At 45.2% G+C, this 23,071-nt stretch overlaps 2 protein-coding genes across 2 annotated transcripts; one reads left to right on the top strand and one right to left on the bottom strand.

The window, feature by feature from the left end:
- Positions 1-2,084: 2,084 nt before the first annotated feature.
- znf395a (zinc finger protein 395a) lies at positions 2,085-14,737 on the top strand. Its single transcript, XM_080850664.1, has 10 exons — positions 2,085-2,136; positions 5,979-6,288; positions 7,471-7,670; positions 7,954-8,060; positions 8,387-8,592; positions 9,038-9,138; positions 10,085-10,328; positions 12,091-12,192; positions 13,204-13,322; positions 14,583-14,737. The coding sequence occupies exons 2-10, from the start codon at positions 6,103-6,105 to the stop codon at positions 14,692-14,694; spliced, it is 1,377 nt and encodes a 458-aa protein (XP_080706790.1). The 5' UTR covers positions 2,085-2,136; positions 5,979-6,102; the 3' UTR covers positions 14,695-14,737.
- Positions 14,738-19,312: 4,575 nt separating this feature from the next.
- Positions 19,313-21,682, bottom strand: LOC308373939 (prepronociceptin-like; the record flags this gene model as incomplete). The annotated part of the gene is made up of 2 exons (XM_080849614.1): positions 21,551-21,682; positions 19,313-19,915 (listed from the first exon to the last, which is right to left on the bottom strand). The coding sequence occupies exons 1-2, from the start codon at positions 21,671-21,673 to the stop codon at positions 19,313-19,315; spliced, it is 726 nt and encodes a 241-aa protein (XP_080705740.1). The 5' UTR covers positions 21,674-21,682.
- Between the last annotated feature and the right edge of the window lie 1,389 nt (positions 21,683-23,071).

Raw genomic sequence — 23,071 nt, 5'->3', positions numbered from 1 at the left:
TTCAAATGTATCAAATGTGTTGATTTGTTTATTCAGATGCCAGGTTAGATTTCAAATTTGAGGTGAGACTAGGCCTATGCTATACACACGAATCATTGGAAAACTTCCAGAATGTATCATTACAACAAGTGAAGGACTTTCATCAAGCTAAAAGTGCATCAGGTTAGCAAATTATAATTCTTAAAACTGTTGTGCACTTTGTCTGAAAACACTAGAGCCAAAAACACAGAACATTTACAATATTTTACCCTTTTAATAAGGATGGTGAGGTTAGATTAAGTATCAACATTTAAGAACATAATGTAATGTTACATAAAACATGACAATTTGTGTTACCGGGTTGTTTAGATTGTGACACAACTGGGATATTGTACTGTGTACATTGTGTGTGACGCTCTAGTCATCAAATGACTATTTTCTTATTTTAAACTCAGTAGGGCATCATGTGTTCGCGTGGACTTGGTGACCTTTGACATGAATAACAAGAATAGGAGCATTCAGAGAATGCAAACCTCTGCCTTGTGACCTTGACCTTTGACCTTGACATCTGAAAATCTAATCAATTATTGCCATTATATTACCCAATCTCCCCACAAAGTTTGATGGAAATCGGTCCATGCGTTTCTGCGTAATCCTGACAGCTATTCCTAAATAAGGGGATTTAAAAATATATATATAAACTCAAAATTAGTATTTTTTTTGCATCATTAATTAACCTGCTAAAGTTGTCCCTTTGACATAACGTTGATAACAATAAATCACTCTGCAACATTTGGATAACTGTTTTAAGAAACACTTTAGCTGAAATTGTCATGTCATGCACAAACCTCTCTGCATCAATGTACAAATATTTCCACAGCAGCTCAAAAAGTAAGTCTACATTTCACTAACACAAGTCAGCATTACATCATCTGTTCCTGCAAAATCCAGTAGAGTCGGTAAACTCTTGCGCTCTCCCGTAAACTACTACCGCCGACCACTGCCGACGTGCCGAAGGAACCGTTTAAACTACGTGCGTGCTCGGTGTCACGTAGAACACGCACATCATGTGCCATGGCCGCCACAGAGCGCACGAGCGGGATGCATGGCGAGCTACGTCACAGACTCCCACCAATGGCACACACGAGTACAGCTTCTGCTTATGTTATGTAATCTATAGATAGTGTCGACCCAACCCCCTCCCAACCCTCGCATTGCAGCACTCGAGTCTTTGTTTATTTTTTCTTGTCCAGAGAAAGATGACACACTTCAACATCCACTACGCGACGATCGACGGGCTGAGTGCATCAAGGCTGCAGAATGGTGTTTTTCATTCATTTAGTTTTTTAGCCACACTGCTGGTATCATGATGCACTATAACACCGCACCTAAGACAGCACAGCAGTCCCTCAAGTGACGTGACCACAACAGCCATTTATTATATTAGGAAAACATTAACCCATTCAATTGACGTTGCACTTAATTCATACTACAAATTATTTCCATACTATACTAATTGAACACCACATTTTTAAAAGGCTATCCATCTTGTTGTCATCTTGTTTGCCACATATTTCTGCAATACAATATTTATGCGTCACATAAAAAAAAAAAAAATACATTCGCCCACTGACCATAACTCCCATTAAGTGGGAACGTAATATGTCTTATATAGTGTCTTTGTGCTACCCAGGCCATCAACTCCTGGGTAAACAAGTTGGAACTGTAGGGCGTGTGACCCACTGGTCCAATGAGCGCGAACAGTCCTACCACATGGTTGGGTTGTTTACTACAGCGGCAGAACTCGCTTTCAAAAGCGCGCTGTAAATCCTGGGCTGGAGTGTGTGTGTGCCATTCTTTCTCACTTCGACACGTAAATGTTCGTTTTGTCGTTCCACAGGACGTCCTCACATAATCGCGGGACATCATACTGCTTTCACCTAAAGACAGCTTTGGAATTATTATGCTGCATTACTTCAAGTGCCAAATAGTTTGTCGTAAACATGCGAGCTGAAGATGAATCCATTTTGAAATCCGGTTCAGGCTTTCGAACGGTCTCCACATAACATCCCTTTCTAGGCACTGAAAGGAGCATTTTCAAGTTACAGCCGGTCAGAGCAAGCTTTGCAGAAGGGGGTGTGTTGGAAACTGGCAGAGGTACGTGTGCAACGTCCATTGAAAGTTTGGGTTGTTTTTTTAGCCTAAATGTCGTTATTATACGATTTTGCTGCGGTGCACTGCATGTTTTCCCAATGACAAGCTATGTGGTTAACATTTTGTTGTTATGAAAATTATGAATGTCTTGCATTGTCGCGTGTTTTATGCACGAATGAGTCTATTTTCTAATGTGCACATTTTCAACGGGGCTGTATACCCTCACGCTGCAACAGTTAACTTTTTCATCGAGGATAATCATTTATTTGTTATTTGTTTCCAAAATCCAAAATTATTTCTGTATTGATTCACACTAGTAGGCTAATTAACATGTTTAAAAGTGTGCTTTACGAACAGAGAGTTATTCAACTTTACATTATGACGATAGTCAAAAATTAGCTCGTTGTACACTGAGCACACTTAGCCTACATCGTGGTTTCCTGTTGTGTTTGTAAGTAGCAAAATGACGTTGTTAACACTATCAAATATTTTCTGGTGTTTTCTTTGGGTCGGCGCTCTGCTGCGTTCGTGGTTCCCCATGCGTGTTTCTGTGCCATTCAACGGCGTTTTGCCATGGCAGTGTTCTACTGGCACCGTTTACGCCACGCTGCTATCAACAAGCATTTCCCCACCGCGCCGTTGCATGAATGAGGGTCGCTCGCTCACCAGGTTGTTGTGGCGTTTTCAAAAGCGCGAGCGAATGCATGACGTCACATGCACATAAAATCCCCCCCGCCCTTCGTTTAATATTGCTTGTGAATGGACCCACATTCGCTCGGTGGTCGGTGACATGTTCTATTGTTTGACTGTTGTGTCAATATTCGAGATATTGGAGGAATGCTATGGTGTAATTGCTTTGTAAATCCCTACTGTGCATACAGTTACACAACAGATATATGCATACTGTATATATATATATATACATCATTGGCCACTGGTCTCTACTTAATAGGTAGTGTGCTGTAGGGTGCATAGACCTTTAGGTTGTGTGTGAACATTTGAAAAGCACAAGTATTTTTGCTTTTCAAGTACCTTGATCCTCATAATTGACCAAAAACAATGTACAATAGTTCTGTTTTTGACAGGGCAGTTGTGCTGGTAGACTGCAGGATTAAACTGTTGAAGGAGATGTTGAATACAGTGTAATGTATATTTTGTGTAAGCACATTGAGAGTCAGTTTACCAAGTCAAATTCCTTGTTTGTGCAAACTTACTTGGCCATTAAAATCTGATTCTGATTCTGATTATGGAATAGTTAAAAAAGAGAAAGAAATCCTCAAGAAATAATCATGAGGATAAACTGGCCATACCAAACTCATTTGTAAATTGGGCCAACGACTGATGCAACTCCAAACGCCTTTTCCTTAACGAATTGCTTACTGTCCCAGTGAGGTACAGTAGCCATTACAGTACTGCACCAGCTGCTCTGATGCAAGTCGAGATGGGAGAGTTTCACAACCAGGGCAGACGCCAGTTTATCCACCGTGAGGGTGAATCACCTTTTCCTGGAAAAGAGGAAATATGAAATGTGACCGCAACTTGTGATAAACGATCCCGAGACCACAAGTGAAAAGTCCCCTGAGCCCCGCCTGCTTCCGCGTGACTGTGATGACTTGCAGGGGGGCTCGATTGCGCTGCTATCCTGTCATCTGCAGCCACCTTGGCACTTCTAGGCCGCCTGAACTTCATCCGTGATGAATCACCTCAGCTTACAGCAAAGGCGTTTGGAGTTGCATCAGTCGTTGGCCCAATTTACAAATGAGTTTGGTATGGCCAGTTTATCCTCTTGATTATTTCTTGAGGATTTCTTTCTCTTTTTTAACTATTCCATAATCAGAATCAGAATCAGATTTTAATGGCCAAGTAAGTTTGCACAAACAAGGAATTTGACTTGGTAAACTGACTCCCAATGTGCTTACACAAAATATACATTACAACGCAATACAAAACAAACACAATACAAAAACAAACAGTGCAATGGTCTATGAAGTTTAAGAAAGTATATACAGGAGAAGTAACGACTTTGGTCGGACCTGGCCCAGTTCTAACTGATGTGGTTCCGCCTCCTGCCTAATCACTTCAAGAATTAGCTGCTATTTGGGAAGCACTTCCCCTGTAGTAGAGCACTTAATATTTAGGGCAGGGTATTTTCTCCCTGGCTATTTTTTGGCTGCCCTTCCCCCAGTTTAAGTGTGTGTGTGTGTGTGTGTGTGGGTCCTCTTAAGGTGGGACTAGGGTTGGGGGTGGGAGTTGACTGGGCCCTGTTACGGGAAGTGTTTGCCAGTGAATAGAGAGCGGTTGTAGCCTAACTCTTTTGGTGTTTTGCCATCTCTCTGGTTGTAGCCTAACCAAGGGCGTAGGTTTATTTAGGGCTTTGGTAGGGACACTGCCCAGCAGTTTTGTATGATATGGTAAATATTAACATTGTAATATTTTAACAGCTCTGCTTTCACTTGCTGATAACGTGAGCCTTTTCAGCGCATTGGAAAACGAATGAGTTTGCAAATATATTGTGCAAAATATTTTTTGGTTACAGGCAATTTAAATTAACAAAATATTGGTGGCGACAATTGTGTCTTTTCCAAACTTAGGTGGTGACTAGTCCCTATGGACCCTACACCCTTGAGCCTAACTCTTTGCCATCTCTCTGGTTGTAGCCTAACCCTTCTGGTGTTTTTCCATCTCTCTGAAGGGGATTGCAGGGGCTTCATGGTGAACTTTTGAAAAACTTTTTCCATCTAGGGTCATCTAGGTCAAGGTCATTAGGCTTGTTTGGTACTTTTATTCTAGCGAAAGGATGCGTCATAAATAGAGAAGTTAAAAACAGAAGTGAAACATCGCACATACTGCTCTCCAAAGTAGCATGTTCATGTTAATGTAGAGTCAGTAAGGATAGTTTGAGCTAGTCTGTGTAGGGGTAGAATTTAGGATAATCTTAAACCCAAAGGTTGTAAAAAATAAATAAATAAATTAGTAACACTTACAACACCTCAGTAATGTACCTAGATTCTGTAATTGAGTTTGCATTAGGTTGTTTAGACCTTGGGTTCTGTGAAGCGCCCAGAGACAATTTTCATTGTTAAAGACGCTATGTAAATAAAAACATTAAAAATTAATTAATTTGCGCTAATAGGCTCGTATCAGTCTCCTTTATCTGCTTTGCACACTGGCAGTGACCTAACTACACTGTGTTGAAAATAAGGACAGATCCCACCCCCCGGGGTGTGTGTGTGTGTGTGTGTGTGTGTGTGTGTGTGTGTGTTTGTCTGTGTGTGTGTGTGTGTCTGTGTGTGTCTGTGTGTCTGTGTGTGTGTGTGTGTGTGTGTGTGTGTGTGTGTGTGTGCCCCACATGCTGGTATCATATTGTTCACCACCTCAGGGTGCGTACGTCCCTTTCTCCTTGTGTGATTGTGCAGAGGGGGCTAAGACACGGCAGTAGTCCTCAGCATAATGTTTTTTTTTTCCTCTCTCTGGCAGCTTGTGCGTGTGTGTGTGTGTGTGTGTGTGTGCATCCGTCCTGTGAGAAGTGAAGCGGGAGCTCCCGTGGGACTTGACTGGAGTAGCTGCTGAAAAGTTCGGTTTATGCTCAGAGGCGTAAGCGTAAGCGCAAGAGGCCGCGCAAGCCCCTTGCGCGACTTTTCACGTCTTGCGTGCGTCGGCCCCTTTTTTCTAGACTTGCGCCATTTTACGCAAGCCTATTGTTCTGGCGGTGAATTGCTTGGCAACACCCCCAACGCAACGCATAAGGACCTAGCAATTCATGCTCAACGCAGAACCAAGCAAGGGCCTTAAGACACGGCAGTAGTCCTCAGCGTAATGTTTTTATGTTTTCCTCTCTCTGGCAGCGTGCGCGTGTGTGTGTGTGTATCTGTCCTGTGAGAAGTAAAGCGGGAGCCCCCGTGGAACTCGACTGGAGTCGCTGCTGAAAAAAAGTCGAAACGCTTCGAGGCTTCCTGCAGAAAGCGAAACATGCTGCCCAAGAGCAGGCTGGGAAAACGCTCCACTATGGGCGCCCTGGTGTGCGGCTCCTGCCAACCCGCCGATGGCCACCAGGAGGCGCTGCAGCAGGGCGAGGCTGAGACCAGCGCCAGGTGTCTAGGGGCGGAACACGGACCCCAAGGAGTCATCAGACTGAAGCTGCACCCCGGGCAAAAGGTGAGAGAAGGAGGAGCTGTGTTTGCTTCCAAAAACCTACATTTAGTGGTATCAGAGTTATACATCAATATCAATGTTATGTGACTTATTAAAAGATGTATGATATATATATATATCAATGTTATGTTTGTGTGTTACATAACATTTATGTTACAAAACTGACACAATGTGTTATCGGACTTTGGACCTGATTCACATAAGATCAGGACCGTTTCTATGCCATAGATCATATGCCATTGGGACTCACAATTGGCATTAAGATGCCACCCAAATTTGATAGAATTCAAACCGTAAAATAAAAATATATAAACACAAACACGGGGCCTAATGTTACTTTTATCCCTGCATTTACAGCACATAAGCCTATATCTGACATTAGATTTGAGTTCAGAAACACTGTCGTGGAGTAAGCGGCCATTAAAGAACAAATCAGGTTGCCTGAGCGGCTTTTCTGTTGAGAGTTTGCATGGGATTTGGATGTTTGTTTAGCTGTGTTTGAAATCAAACTGGCTCGACCTTTAGGAAGTGTGGGAAGTGAAACGGTGTGTTCCATAGAGCTTGTTGCAGTGCTTTGCATCAGATGTCATCTAAACCTCTGTGTGTGAGGTATTAAAGTTGTGTGTCGTCCTCCCCTCCTCTGTGTGTGAGGTATTAAAGTTGTGTGTCGTCATCCCCTCCTCTGTGTGTGAGGTATTAAAGTTGTGTGTCGTCCTCCCCTCCTCTGCGTGAGGTATTAAAGTTGTGTGTCGTCCTCACCTCCTCTGTGTGTGAGGTATTAAAGTTGTGTGTCGTTGTCCCCTCCTCTGTGTGTGTGATATTAAAGTTGTGGGTCGTCATCCCCTCCTCTGTGTGAGGTATTAAAGTTGTGTGTCGTCCTCACCTCCTCTGTGTGTGAGGTATTAAAGTTGTGTGTCGTCGTCCCCTCCTCTGTGTGTGTGATATTAAAGTTGTGGGTCGTCATCCCCTCCTCTGTGTGAGGTATTAAAGTTGTGTGTCGTCATCCCCTCCTCTGTGTGTGAGGTATTAAAGTTGTGTGTCGTCGCCCCCTCCTCTGCGTGAGGTATTAAAGTTGTGTGTCGTCATCCCCTCCTCTGTGTGAGGTATTAAAGTTGTGTGTCGTCGTCCCCCCCTCTGTGTGTGAGGTATTAAAGTTGTGTGTCGTCCTCCCCTCCCCCCTCGCAGGTGTATGCGTACTGCGGAGGCCAGGAGTGCTGTGGTGTGGTGGAACAACACAACCATTTGGACAACCAGGTGTCCATCTTCCTTCCCCAGCTGAACCAGCACATCGTCCGCAAGCAGGAGGACATCTGGACCCCCGCTAACCCTGCATTCTCTACCCATTCCCCCTGCTCCGTCTCCTCCTGCATCGATGTTCCAAGAAGGTATGTGTGGCTGGATCTGTTCTCAGGCTCCGGTACACGATAGAGATCCCCTTACGGAAGGAAGGAGCGAGTCTTTCGGTTTCATTAACAAGCACGTCGTGCTAATCTGTTTTACTTAACCAATAGAGCAGTTTGGACATCTTTTATGTTTATAGAAAGATAACAGTTACAAAGAATCAGAATCATGGGGTACTTTTTTTCCCCTCACTGATATTGAGAATCATCATCATCATTGTCCGTTATTCATGTTCCTGTGTCTCCTCCTCCTTCTCCTTGACTCCAGCTACAGGAGCCCCGTGTCAGTGGACATGGATGAGATGATGGCCGCCATGGTCCTGACCAGCCTGTCCTGCAGTCCGCTGGTCCAGAGCCCGTCTCAGGCAGAACCAGGTGAGCCAATCACACGCTGACATCGGCAATCGGACCTTAAATGAGGAGCCATCCTACTAGTCACCTGTCGCATAAATGTTAAATATCTACAGGTGTTTGTTCACAAGATGGCTGTACATGCAGGGGGAAAAACTTTGAATTAATCAGATCATTCACATGATTTTTTGGTTTGAAAGCACTGTGTTACAGATGTCATCATCATTATGTTTTTTCTTGTTTTATACATATTATTTTCTGTAAGGGTGTTAAACGTAGTCTCTCTCTCTCTTCTTGTGTGTGTGTGTGTGTGTGTGTGTGTGTGTGTGTGTGTGTGTGTGTGTGTCCAGCCGCCGGTGGGATGGAATGCGGCGGAGGCGAGCTGTCTGACAGCGGCAGCAGCGGTTACTGGAGCTCCGACCACTGCAGCACAAGCCCCACTCCGTCTCCAACCATCGACGAGACGGCCAGAGGTGTGGCCCCGCCCACTGACGAGGGATTGGACATGGAACTGGAGCACGTCCTGTTTGACGAGCCAACGCCACGGAAACGAAAGGTGACAGATCTCTCTGGCGTTGTGAGCATGGCCATATTTGGTTAGCGTTGTTTATTGACTTTGAAGTGTTTGAGTCGAAGTTGTAAAGTCAAATGAAGGTCCCTAATTGAGGAAACGGTCCGCCTCTAAAATGATGTGTAATACCCTGGTTAACCATGCACTGGGGGGGCGCTGCTGAGCGAGCATGGATTAAGACGTGTGTTTGTGTAGCTCTGCAGGAAACTACGGTTTAATTATTATTTTCAGAGGTAATCTCTTTAAAACAGCGCTTTAAAAGAAGACATATTTGCTTTGTGCAACTATTATACGCTCAAGATGTCTAACAATGCACCATACTTTACACTGTACCATACCGTGCAAAACCAGTTTTAAAGTGAAAGACACGACACTGAAATACTGCATTTGGTTTCTATTCACATCCCTCCCTCTTGCCTTTCTCCTCCAGAACTCCGTGAAGGTTGCCTACCGGTGTCTTTGGCGCAACTGTGGCAAGGTTCTGACCTCCGTGGTGGGCATCAAGCGCCACATTCGCACGCTGCACTTGGGGTGAGCGTCCCTGTGGGCACCAGCTGGCAAAAGCTGGCAGTGATCTCTGAAACGTCCCTTGCCAACAGAGAACAGCCACAATGCAGTGGCGGCTAGAGCTATACTTGTGTGTGTGCAATATGGCACGAGTACGAGTGGAGTAGGTAAGGGATATTCCCACAGGTGGTTTTCGGCCGTAGCCACTGAGGCCGGAGGCCGAGTGGCGCAGGCAACATCACACCCGTGGGAATATCCCTTACCTACCCCACTCGCACGAGCACTATATTGCTTTTATAAAAACAATTCTATACTCAACCAATTTATATTTCAACACAAAGTTATTGGTTTAAAAATGTGTTTTTCGCCTTTGTTTCTCTGCAACAAAAAATAGTTCTATCGTCAACGTTTTGGTTTGGAATTATAAGAACTTTGAATTAACGGTTATCATCAACACACTATAGAATGTTTCATCGCGGAGTGATTTATTATTAGATGTGAAAAGTCCGAGTTGGGTTGTTCCGGGATAATCCAACTCATGGAATGTCTCTCGTCCAATCAGAAACAGCTAAATAACGCGATAGAACCCAATTGTTTTATAATGGGTTGTATTTCCGGAAAGTGTTTTCTGCCATGGTTAACAGATAAGAGATCATTTTGAACATCTACCATGGCTAACAGATAGTTGCTCAGTGACACTTTAAGAAAACACCGTCCAGGTCAAGCTGTTGGGATAAAAACGTTTGCGCCATCACTTAATGATAATCAATGACAACCCATATCCTCTTATTTAAAGTTTTGTATATATACTCTTTACTGTATATATTATATAATATTATATTATATATTCACTGATGAGCATTTTAAGTGTTTTATATATATACATTAAATTATATATTCACTGATGAGCATATTTGAAGTGTTTTATTTATACAGTATATATAATATATTCATATTTTCCCACCCACAGGCTGAACACTGAGCCGGAGAACTCAGAGAGGGAAGAGGACTTCTACTACACTGAGATCTACCAGGACCTTGACCAGATTACGGCCACCAATGGGGTCCCCCCCACCCCCGCCAGACCCCCCTGCGCCGTCCCCTGCAGCCCTGCCCAGCCCACTCCCTCTCCCCCGAAGACCAACCCCAGCCCCCTGAGCCGGTCCGCACCGTCAGAGAGCTTCTGGCTGGTCCACTGTGAGCACTCCTATCAGGTAGAACCTCCTCTGTGTGTGTGTGCTCTGTGCTGCAGTGTGATCATGCATCTCACCCTAGAGCCTCCTCTGCTCATCTCCTCTATTCTCCTCTCCTCATCTCCTCTCCTCTTCTGCTCCTCTCCTCTCCTCCTCTGCTCCTCTCCTCTGCTCCTCTGCTCCTCTCCTCCTCTCCTCTCTGCTCCTCTGCTCCTCTCCTCTCTGCTCCTCTGCTCCTCTCCTCTGCTCCTCTCCTCTCTGCTCATCTCCTCTATTCTCTTCTCCTCTCTGCTCCTCTCCTCTCTGCTCCTCTCTTCTCCGCTCATCTCCTCTATTCTCCTCTCCTCTCTGCTCCTCTGCTCCTCTCCTCTCTGCTCCTCTCCTCTCTGCTCCTCTCTTCTCTGCTCATCTCCTCTATTCTCCTCTCCTCTCTGCTCCTCTCCTCTCTGCTCCTCTCCTCTCTGCTCATCTCCTCTCCTCTTCTGCTCCTCTCCTCTCTGCTCCTCTCCTCTCTGCTCCTCTGCTCATCTCCTCTCCTCTGCTCCTCTCCTCTCCTCTGCTCCTCTGCTCCTCTCCTCTCTGCTCCTCTCCTCTCTGCTCCTATGCTCCTCTCCTCTCTGCTCCTCTCCTCTCTGCTCCTCTCCTCTCTGCTCCTCTCCTCTCTGCTCCTCTCCTCTCTGCTCCTCTCCTCTCTGCTCCTCTGCTCATCTCCTCTCTGCTCCTCTGCTCCTCTCCTCTCTGCTCCTCTCCTCTCTGCTCATCTTCTCTCTGCTCCTCTGCTCATCTCCTCTCCTCTCCTCTCTGCTCCTCTCCTCTCTGCTCATCTCCTCTCTTCTCCTCTCCTCTCTGCTCATCTCCTCTCCTCTCTGCTCCTCTCCTCTCTGCTCCTCTCCTCTCTGCTCATCTCCTCTCCTCTTCTGCTCCTCTCCTCTCTGCTCCTCTTCTCCTCCGCTCCTCTCCTCTCTGCTCCTCTGCTCCTCTCCTCTCTGCTCCTCTCCTCTCTGCTCCTCTCTTCTCTGCTCATCTCCTCTATTCTCCTCTCCTCTCTGCTCATCTCCTCTCTTCTCCTCTCCTCTCTGCTCATCTCCTCTCCTCTCTGCTCCTCTCCTCTCTGCTCCTCTCCTCTCTGCTCATCTCCTCTCCTCTTCTGCTCCTCTCCTCTCTGCTCCTCTTCTCCTCCGCTCCTCTCCTCTATTCTCCTCTCCTCTCTGCTCCTCTGCTCATCTCCTCTCCTCTCTGCTCCTCTCCTCTCTGCTCATCTCCTCTCTGCTCATCTCCTCTCTTCTCCTCTCTGCTCATCTCCTCTCCTCTTCTGCTCCTCTCCTCTCTGCTCCTCTTCTCCTCCGCTCCTCTCCTCTCTGCTCCTCTCCTCTGTTCCCATGAGTGTGCTCTGTGCAGCAGTGTGATCATGCACTGATGCATTCTGATGTATGCTATGGCTCTAAAAGTAGGGAATCAACTCCAGCTAATTTGGAATGTTTTCAATAAAAAAAACATTAAAAAATGAAACTCTGTATTTTCAGACATAAAACATTTCCCTGATCCAGTAATGGCTTTCAATATTTTGGCAGACTTATCAAATGTACCTGTTGTGAGTTTGTAGATTTTGCACTGCATTTAACTGCAATGAAGTGCCATTTATTCATTGTATTGTTCGAGTAAGAGACTCTGACCTTCCAGCGCCTGTCATCTGGCATTTACTCTGTTGTTTGTTTATATGTCCTCATTAAGCACCTGTTTATGTGTTTGTTTGTTTACTAATGATGTCATCTCATCTCTGCAGGCCCCCGTGCCTCCCCCCACTCCGGTGGTGACTCCGCCCCCCCCCATCTCCTCCCCCTCCTGTCGTTGGACTCCGACTCTGACCGTCGCCCAAAACAAGCAGGTGAGATTACTCAGACACTCGTGTCCTACTCTCCTCACACTCCCTCAGGGCTAAATCTAATACATGCCCGTGGGACAGGCTGTGTGTGTGTGTGTGTGTGTGTGTGTGTGTGTGTGTGTGTGTGTGTGTGTGTGTGTGTGTGTGTGTGTGTGTGTGTGTGTGTCCTAAATCCCTGTTCCAAACAGTATTAACACTTGTTGATCCTGCTGGAGTGACAGTCGTGTGTTAAGAGGGTCGTGTCCGCACGGCCACTGAGATGCATGCTCAGACGGCAACGTAAACAAGCTAGCACCGATGTCGAAGAACCCTCACACACACACACACACACACACACACACACACACACACACACGAAAACAAGCTCAATAAGCACTGAGGTGGAAGAACCCTCAGTGAAGTCCTCCAGAGCAGCCGAGAGGATCGGTCGGAGTAGCTGTGCTTGCCTGTAGCCTTTGTCCTCTCTGTGTGAGGGTTGGTGTTGTGTAAGGGGATTGTCTCGAGGGACAGAATTATGCTGCAGTGTTTTTCTGCAGGGTGGCCATTAAAAGGACGTCATAAACACACAAGCCTTCTTTCCTTTGTTCCCCTCACGGCTGACAGCCAATGCAACAGTGCCACCTACTGGTTGTTGGGGAGAATTTCACTGCAGACACCATTTTCTCCTTTGTAAACATGTGGTCGTGCAAACGTCTTTGTGGGTTTCAGTGCGTGCAGCCTTCCCCATGTATTTATAGAGACTACTTTCTCAACTGTGGGTTTTTGTAAAATCATAACAACCTATTTTAGTCCCACAAGTCTCTGGTTGTGTTTTTGTTTTTCTGCAAACTATAATCTGAGGTGTTTTGACACCAGTTTTATTTCATTTTATTGAGTGTGAGCAAATCCAGGATGATAAGCAGTCGCAGCTCTGAATTTTAGGGGAAAGGATCACCTCTGGTGCTGTTGGAAGTTTTCCCTCCTATTTTTCACCTCTGTTGGTGACCACTTTGCTGTTCATCTGCTGGCCTCCAGGTGGCGCCATTTCGCAACCGTTCTGTGAGTGTGGGTGAGCAGTGGCTCCAGAACCAATGTGCCTCCAGCAGGTCGACCCCTTCCAGTGACTCACCTCCCAGAAGCCAATGCAATACCAGGTAAGCGCTCTTTCACAGGTGAACATTGTTTAAGAGAGATTGTTTAAAAGCATAATGAAGCCATGTGTAATTCGTGTGCTCTGTACCTAAAGGCATGTAACTAAAATGCACTAGTAGGACTACTCCAAGAAGCATTTAGGATATTTATTCCAAAACTAGTAAGCTACCTCCACCTACCTCAAAAGCCCTCCACCAACAGCCCAGTTGGCGCTGATAAAAGCTTGCTAACTGGCGTCTTTCGTGATGTTGTTGGCAATGTGGTTTCACAGCTCTTCTTCCACCTTCCCTGACACAAGCCTCAGAACAATAGTGCATAGCCTGGATGGAGTGGTTTATCTGTTCTTTACATGAACATATTCCATCCAAATGTGTTTTGAAGAGGATACCAAAACTAGTTGCTCATTAAAAACATACCTCAAAAAGTGGCAAATTCTTTCGTGCCGGTCGTGTTGCCTTAAGTCATCGGTTCATTTCACACCGAGCACAAATCCTCACGCGCTAGTGTATGCCTTCAGTGCCCTCTGGATACATGGTGCCGATATGCTCTTAGTCACAGCACTCTAGATGATTCCATTGAGCTTTAGTGGTTGCCGGTAGCTGCTCGCATTAAGTTCAAGTCACTTATGCTTGCCTACAGAGTGCTTGCCTGTTCTGCTCCCATCTACCTTAATGCTCTTGTAAGGGCAAATGTTACACCCAGGACGCTGCGCTCGGCTAGTGAGCGTCGTCTGGCACTGCCGCCTGTGCAAGCACGGCAATCCAGACTATTCTCATTTGTAGTTCCACGTTGGTGGAACAAACTGCCTAGTACTACCAGAGCAGGGGCGTCCCTCTCTACCCACCTCTTCAGAGAGCACCTCCCTTCCTAACTGGCACCTTGACTAATGCGTAACTTTTTTGCGTTACATTCCCGCACCTCTTTTTCTTTCTATGTCGTCTATCTATTGTTACACCAGGTTCATATTGCTCTAAGCTTAACTTTTCATTCCCTTTTCTCTCCCTCTCACAAAATCGTCTGCTAAATGACTAAATGTGTGTGTGTGTGTGTGTGTGATTAAAGCGTCTGCTAAATGACTAAATTGTGTGTGTGTGTGTGTGTGTGTGTGTGTGTGTGTGTGTGTGTGTGTGATAAAAGCGGACTGCTAAATGACTGAATGTAAATGCCAGTGTGTGCGTCTTAAGCTCTGCGCTGCACAGTTGATTTGCTCTTGTTTGGTTTTTCCTCTTCTGAGCTTGTTGTTCTTCTTCTTCGTGTTCCAGAAAGATCCGCGGCGAGGCCAAGAAGTGCCGGAAAGTTTATGGCATCGAGCACCGGGACCAGTGGTGCACGGCCTGCCGCTGGAAGAAAGCGTGCCAGCGGTTTGTGGACTGAGAGGAGCGAGAGAGGACAGCGGAGAACAGAGAAAAAGAGAGAGAGAGAGAGAGAGAAAGGGGGGGGGCCGGGGGGGGGGGGCATTTTCCTTTCAGCCTGAAGAGACACCTCTTCCAAAGACAGAAGGGCAGGCTTACCACAAAACCAGAGAAGCACCTTTTTTTCTTTTTGTACTCTTGAATTGAAAATGTTATTTTGTTGTTTTGTAGTTGTTGTTGTTGTTCTTTTTTACGTGCATGCTTTATGTGTTTCAAGTTTATAACTGTAATTGTACTTCGTTACAGCATGATTTTATATTTTTGGTGCTGAAGATCTTTGGGGGTGGGGGGGTGGGGGACACACACACACTTATGTTCTTAACCTCTGATCCTTCGTGTCCAAGACAAGACACTCATATTGTCCACCTCTGATCGTTCTAGTCCAAGACGAGACACTCATGTTGTCCAGATCCTTCCAGTAAGACGGCAGGTGTGAGACAGGTCTGCAGTAAGACAGCAGGTGTGAGACAGGGCTGCAGTAAGACAGCAGGTGTGAGACAGGGCTGCAGTAAGACAGCAGGTGTGAGACAGGGCTGCAGTGAGACAGCAGGTGTGAGACAGGGCTGCAGTGAGACAGCAGGTGTGAGACAGGGCTGCAGTGAGACAGATAGATGACCATGCAGCAAGACAGCAGGTGTGAGACAGGGCTGCAGTAAGACAGATAGATGACCATGCAGTAAGACAGCAGGTGTGAGACAGGGCTGCAGTAAGACAGATAGATGACCATGCAGTAAGACAGCAGGTGTGAAACAGGGCTGCAGTAAGACAGCAGGTGTGAGACAGGGCTGCAGTAAGACAGATAGATGACCATGCAGTAAGACAGCAGGCGTGAAACAGGGCTGCAGTAAGACAGCAGGTGTGAGACAGGGCTGCAGTAAGACAGATAGATGACCATGCAGTAAGACAGCAGGTGTGAGACAGGGCTGCAGTAAGACAGATAGATGACCATGCAGTAAGACAGCAGGTGTGAGACAGGTCTGCAGTAAGACAGCAGGTGTGAGACAGGGCTGCAGTGAGACAGGTCTGCAGTAACAAAGCAGGTGTGAGACAGGGCTGCAGTAAGACAGCAGGTGTGAGACAGGGCTGCAGTAAGACAGATAGATGACCATGCAGTAAGACAGCAGGTGTGAGACAGGGCTGCAGTAAGACAGATAGATGACCATGCAGTAAGACAGCAGGTGTGAGACAGGGCTGCAGTAAGACAGATAGATGACCATGCAGTAAGACAGCAGGTGTGAGACAGGGCTGCAGTAAGACAGATAGATGACCATGCAGTAATACAGCAGGTGTGAGACAGGTCTGCAGTAAGACAGCAGGTGTGAGACAGGGCTGCAGTAAGACAGATAGATGACCATGCAGTAAGACAGCAGGTGTGAGACAGGGCTGCAGTAAGACGGATAGATGACCATGCAGTAAGACAGCAGGTGTGAGACAGGGCTGCAGTAAGACAGATAGATGACCATGCAGTAAGACAGCAGGTGTGAGACAGGGCTGCAGTAAGACAGCAGGTGTGAGACAGGGCTGCAGTGAGACAGGTCTGCAGTAACAAAGCAGGTGTGAGACAGGGCTGCAGTAAGACAGCAGGTGTGGGACAGGGCTGCAGTAAGACAGATAGATGACCATGCAGTAAGACAGCAGGTGTGAGACAGGGCTGCAGAAAAGGAAGTGAAGGAGTTTACAACAAACAAACAAACAAAAAAAAAAACACGACGGCAGCTTTTGAGAATACCAGTTTGTGGCTCAGCGCTGGCTTGGACAGTGTGCTGTGTCCACTCGTGTAAAAGCCATCCAGATCTGTGGCGGTTCGTCCACTTGTGTAAAAGCCATCCAGATCTGTGGCAGTGCTCCACTTGTCTAAAAGCCATCCAGATCTGTGGCGGTTCGTCCACTTGTCTAAAAGCCATCCAGATCTGTGGCGGTTCGTCCACTTGTGTAAAAGCCATCCAGATCTGTGGCGGTTCGTCCACTTGTCTAAAAGCCATCCAGATCTGTGGCGGTGCTCCACTTGTCTAAAAGCCATCCAGATCTGTGGCGGTTCGTCCACTTGTGTAAAAGCCATCCAGATCTGTGGCAGTGCTCCACTTGTGTAAAAGCCATCCAGATCTGCCATCCAGTTGCTCCACTGCTTCCATGACTTTTTCCTTTTTATAATCAAAAAGAGACGTTTTTATGTATTAATAAGATTTGTTTATCTTGTTGTTGTTTTCTCTATACCTGGTATTTCTGCTGTTATGTCCTAATCATTGTGCTCATATATTGATTGCCATGGGTTGTCTCTGAGACATAAAGATGTAAAGATTAGATCTCTCATCACCTATGGATGTAAAGATTAGATCTCTCATCACGTATAGATGTAAAGATTAGATCTCTCATCACCTATGGATGTAAAGATTAGATCTCTCATCACGTATAGATGTAAAGATTAGATCTCTCATCACGTATGGATGTAAAGATTAGATCTCTCATCACGTATAGATGTAAAGATTAGATCTCTCATCACGTATGGATGTAAAGATTAGATCTCTCATCACATATAGATGTAAAGATTAGATCTCTCATCACGTATGGATGTAAAGATTAGATCTCTCATCATATGGTTCTGGTAGAGCAACAGGCCACGTTGACATTGTAATTTGACTCCGCCTTCTATTCCTTCACCACACTATGAGCCAATGTGTGCATTGGTGTGGTTCCTTGTTTTGCTATGCTATGGCGCAGTTGCTATGGCGCAGTTGCTATGGTGCAGTTGCACTGTAAGGCCACTCTTGTGGACATTTTTGATATACTTGTCTTGTAACTAAACGGAAGGATGATCATATGGGTGAACGGGAGGCCTCAACCTCCCAACATTTTGTCAAAAGGTCCCAAGGAACAAGACTTTAAAGATCTTCTTGTACCACAGACGACATGAATGTCTTATTGAGTGTTTTTATTCTGTGTAAATCGGATACCTGTTCATGAAAAGGTTTTGTGTTTACACTCTACTGAAGTACTGAACCTCTTATTTCCTCTCTCAACTAACTGCCCATGCAAACAAGAGCTAACCAACCACGTCCACGAGTACCGCGTGTTTATGTATGTTCTATAACGCATAAAAGAAGAAAGTAACTCCTTATCATGAACTTCTTTGTGTAATCTGAAACATTTTTGTAATTTTTGAGTTTTATTACATTTTATAAAAATATATATAAAATCAAGCATGTTGTTTTGTATTTCTTTGAGCTACAAATGGTTCAGTGATTCAGTATTGGTATTTGCTGAAATAAAAAAAAATCTAAAATGTGAAAATAATTATTTGCTTGTCAACATGTAAGAAAAAAACTAGCCTAGCATTCTTACACTTTAATTAATACACTTCACTGAAAAACATTATCTGAGTCCACCTTAAGCAATTCAAGTTGATACATTAATAATGAGGTAAGTAATCACCTCTGTTTCATTTCCACCACAAGAGAAAGAGCGGGAGCATGAAGACCAGTGACAAACAAAACACCTCGAGACACAAACATTTGCTGCATGACAAGCCACAAAGGAAATAGTAAACTATTTTATTGGTATGTTCAATTTGGTTCCTATTTACAAGGTGTTTTTCTGAGCAATTCAATGATTTCACACAACAGAGAAAGAAATGATCAAAATAAACGTTCATAAAACACTTTACATACGTACAGTTTGTTTCATATACACAAACACAGCTCATTATATTTCTATGTAGTGACACAAGCCTTGGAGAAAACCATAGATATCTCATCAGGAGGAATGGATAAAACCATAGATATCTCATCAGGAGGAATGGATAAAACCATAAATATCATAAGGAATGGATAATTTCCTTATTTTGGCAGGTGGTAGAAGATCTGGCATATGAAATATTCAGTGTTTTCTGTGAGACTGAACTCTACAGGTTTTATTAATTAATGAATTAAAATATTTTGATACTCCAACCAATTAATCCAATATCAGGACTTTCACAAGTTATGCATTACAGGTTTGTCATTCAGACAACTTCACAATTTTGCCACAAGATGGCAGTGTTGTAAAGGGCCCTGTTGAATACTAGTCAACAGGGTGGGCAGATGGTTATCGAGTATCCCTCTGGGCTCTAGGCCTATCAAACTTAGACATAGAAGAACCTTCTTCCATTCCTTTCATCAAACTGATTTAATTTATCTCTGCCAAGTGGGTTTTCTTTGATTTTCAGGGAGTCCTCTGTGAAAAGTCTTAGAGATTTGTATTTAGTAATTCAATGTTTTCCAACTGAGATGCTTCTTGCCTTCTGGGTCAAGATCGTTAACAAATCAAGCAATATTTTATATCAACTGTTAGCCAGATTTATTCTTAATCCTGTTTTGATCTGATACGAACAGACTGCATTTTTTTTTTTTTTTCACATAAAAAGGTTGACTATGTGTGAGAAACAAGAGGTGTTGTTTAACACAAACACTCTGTGGACAGATGCTTGTGTAGGTGTGAATTTCACAGAGTAAACTGAAGTGAGAACTGCAATGTGGATTGAACAAAAGGATTTGTTTGTTTTGTTTTGTTGTATACAGTGATTGGACAGGTATCAGCAGGAGGCCTTAAACCTCATTTTGTCGGGTGAGATCGGCGGAGACGCTGTTATACTCGCTGGCCCGTGTGCTCATGCCCAGGTACTGCTTTAGGAACTCAGTGAAACGTTTCTGGTTGTTCCACTTTCGGGCAGATTTGCGGACACCTATGAAGCCCCCGTAGCGCTTCTGGTAGGACCTCCCCGGGTTCACCAGCTTCTTGTAGCCATACTTGCCCTTCAGGAAGCCACCGAAGCGCTTGGTCAGGTTAATGGCGGCCCCCCCGTCCTGGTCCCTGTCCACCCCCTCGCTCTCCACCTCCTCATCCTCCTCATCCTCCTCCTGGTTCCCCTCCACGGTCTCGGACGCCAGCTGGGTCGTCCGGCTCTGCACGTCCTGTTGATCCAGGGCCAGGGCCCGGGCCATGTGGTCGAACCTCTGCAGGGCTTCAGAGTACACTAGTCCACCATCCCCCTGCTCTGGGGACAGTAGAGCAGGCACGTCCTCCTCGGAGCGTTTCAGCATGGCGCCCCCTAGTGGGTGGGAGGGTAACTGCGGCTTCTCCACGGCTTTGCGGCACATCTCCCAGCTGAGTCCAGGAGAGATGTTGCTGTGGCACTCCACCAAACACACCTGCAGGGGGCATGGACAGGTGAGCGGACAGAGAGAGAAAAGGGGTCAGTGCTTACCTTTGTTTGTTTCTCTCCGACATGTGATTGACCACATTGGATCTTTTTCTTCAAGCACATTTCTGTCATCTGTTACTACTACTACATAATCTTACAGGGGGGTGGAACAAAGTGGCTGGTTATCGGAGGAGTTTTATCAGTCCAGGGTATACGCAGGTATACGGAGTATACCCACTTATTTTTCAGTCAGCATTGCGTATACCCACTTCTCAAAACAGGGCATTATCCTGTGCTGTATGGGCTGCTTATAGTATACCCACTTCTCCAGGGACCACTACACCACTGGGTTTTATGTGTCAGTGTCAGGAAGTTTAATAGCTTTTGAAATGTCAGCTTCAACTTTACAGTCATTCTGTAATCAATCAAGAGACACAAATTGCATGAATGCCAAATATGAACACAGTCAGTACCAATATGCCATCAACATGTTGAAACTTCTATATTGATTGTTTATTGATTCCGTCCTCTTTTTTTCATGTTTTTGTTTTATCGGAGGTAATCAAATTAAAAGCCAGGCTCCAGAGAAGACTGTGGGCCAATGAACAGGGCTTAGAGATGGAGAAGGGGTATGTGTGTGTGTATGTGTGTGTGTGTGTGTGTGTAAATGTGTGTGTGTGTAAATGTGCCCTTTCTGGCCATTCAAGCTGGGGGGGGGGGGGGGTCTCCGATGAACACCATAGGGGGGACTTTGTTCCATTTTCTCCCACCAGCTCCCGTCACACGTGCTATTGTGTCTCTCTGTAATGATGCAGCAGAATAATTAAATTCCTGCATCCCACAGATGCCAGCTGGGTCTGGAGCTGATCTAACCCTAGTCTAGCCCAAGCTCTGAGTCTAACCGTAGTCTAGCCCAAGCTCGGAGTCTAACCGTAGTCTAGTCCAAGCTCGGAGTCTAACCGTAGTCTAGTCCAAGCTCGGAGTCTAACCGTAGTCTAGTCCAAGCTCGGAGTCTAACCGTAGTCTAGTCCAAGCTCGGAGTCTAACCGTAGTCTAGTCCAAGCTCGGAGTCTAACCGTAGTCTAGCCCAAGCTCGGAGTCTAACCCTAGTCTGGCCCAAGATCGGAGTCTAACCGTAGTCTAGTCCAAGCTCGGAGTCTAACCGTAGTCTAGTCCAAGCTCAGAGCTCCACACCAGAGTCGGCTGCCCTGCATCTGGTTTGAGTTGCATAGCAGCTACAATACGAGGTCCTGTCCTGCTGAGGGCGCTATTGACTAAAGTGCTCCGTCGAGGTTCCTAATTGAAAAAATTACTGTAGTTCCCAGCCTGATCGTAATACACTCTGGAAGGGGTGGCCAGGAGAAAGTCATTAACTGCGGGGCATTTCTTCACCTACTGTTAAATTGTTCAGTGTACTTCCACGACAGGGCGAGATAACCAACCTCAATCAATCAATCAATATCTGTTTCAGGACCATCAACACTTATTACTGATCAAAGGGTCTTTTTTGGTCAGTTTCATTGTTTTGGTGCCTTATAAATAACATTGAATTGAATTGATCAGTGCTGAGCTTTTACCAGCAGTATCATTGACATCAGTTGTATTAGTGATGAGTATTGATTATTGATTGGCGAAACCTCACCAGTGTGTTGAAGGCTTGGTCTTTGGGCAGGAGCTCGAGGCAGGAGAGGCAGTCCGACTGACAGTCGCTGTGTCCAGGGACGAACAGGCCAATGAACACCAGCATCCACAACGGGCTCTTCATGCCTGGGTGGGGCCTTCATGGAGGGGGGGGGGGGGGGGGGGGGGGGAGAGAGAGAAGAGACAGCAGTTTATTGAGAGGTTGGAGAGAGAGAGAGAGAGAAAAGAGAGAAAGATAGAGAGAAAGGAAGAGAGAGAGGGAAAGAGAGAGAGAAAGGAAGAGAGAGAGGGAGCGAGAAAGAGAAAGAGAGAGAGAGGGAGAGAGAGAGAGAGACAGAGAGGGAAAGAGAGAGAGACAGAAAGGGAGAGAGAGAGGGATAGAGAAAGAGAGAGAGAGTTAGTGAGAGAGAGACAGAGAGAGAGAATGCATACCTACATTGCTCTGAGAGAATTTAGTGCAAAAGGTGGCAAGATAAACTGCTTCATTGAAAGTCAAGAAAATTCTGTATTGCTGTTTTTATTATTTGCAACAGTGTCAGACCTTAAATGAATGGCCAGACTCTTCAGTCGACTACAAGACCTCTTAGTGATGCGTAGTTGTGACCTTGGCACATTTAGAAAGTCTTGTAATGTGCGTGTGTGTGTATGTGTGTGTGTGTGTGGGGGGGGGGGGGGGAGGGACACAAACAAACTCATCATCTTGTTGTACTTCATTAGCAAAACTCATCATCTCGGTTAATTGAGGTTTGAATTAGCGCTTGTGGCATAATTAGACAGAATGGAGTTTGCCATTTTGGGGGTTGTCAGGCCCACCAGCCTCCACGAAGAATTAGTCATCGCGCAGATAAAAAGGGAAACACGCAACTGATGGTCCAAAAGACAGACAACACAAATATTTGTCATTATAATAGTTATACACTTTCTGAATTCGGAACACAAGATTAATATTTTTAATGAATCAATTAATGAATTATAAATTATAAAGGACAAGTGATGTAACTCTATTAAACCAAAGATACTTTTCCACTTTTTGTAAATATTGTAATATTTAACGTTATTTCTGCTGTATTACTTACTATTACCTGCAAATAATACTAACTTGTACAGTTTGGCTTTCTACCTGTACTCTGCACAATGACGATAAAGTTGCATCAAATATAATCTAATCTAATTTGATCTAATCTAATCCAATCTAATCTATGAACCTAAAGTATGTTAACCTACACACACACACACACACGCACACACACACACACTCACCTAAACCAAGTGTATGATACTCTTGCCACTGCAAAGCTGACCATGTCAACTAAGTTCTCTGACTGCGTCACAGGCGCAAACAAGATGAGACACACACACACACACACACACACACACACACACACACACACACAAACCCAGACTTCAAACCTAGGACATTCAGCTGGAATTGCCTCATGAAACACTTCTTTCTTTCCAGATAATTCTGTAGAATGGAGTAAATAACCAGTGCAAGAGCCGATGCAGCCTTCCCTCTCTGTTC

This window comes from Sprattus sprattus, assembly GCF_963457725.1.
Source record: "Sprattus sprattus genome assembly, chromosome: 13".
Lineage (NCBI taxonomy): Eukaryota > Metazoa > Chordata > Actinopteri > Clupeiformes > Clupeidae > Sprattus > Sprattus sprattus.
The sequence above is the reverse complement of the archived record's forward strand: the minus strand, read 5'-3'. Positions and strand labels throughout refer to the sequence as shown.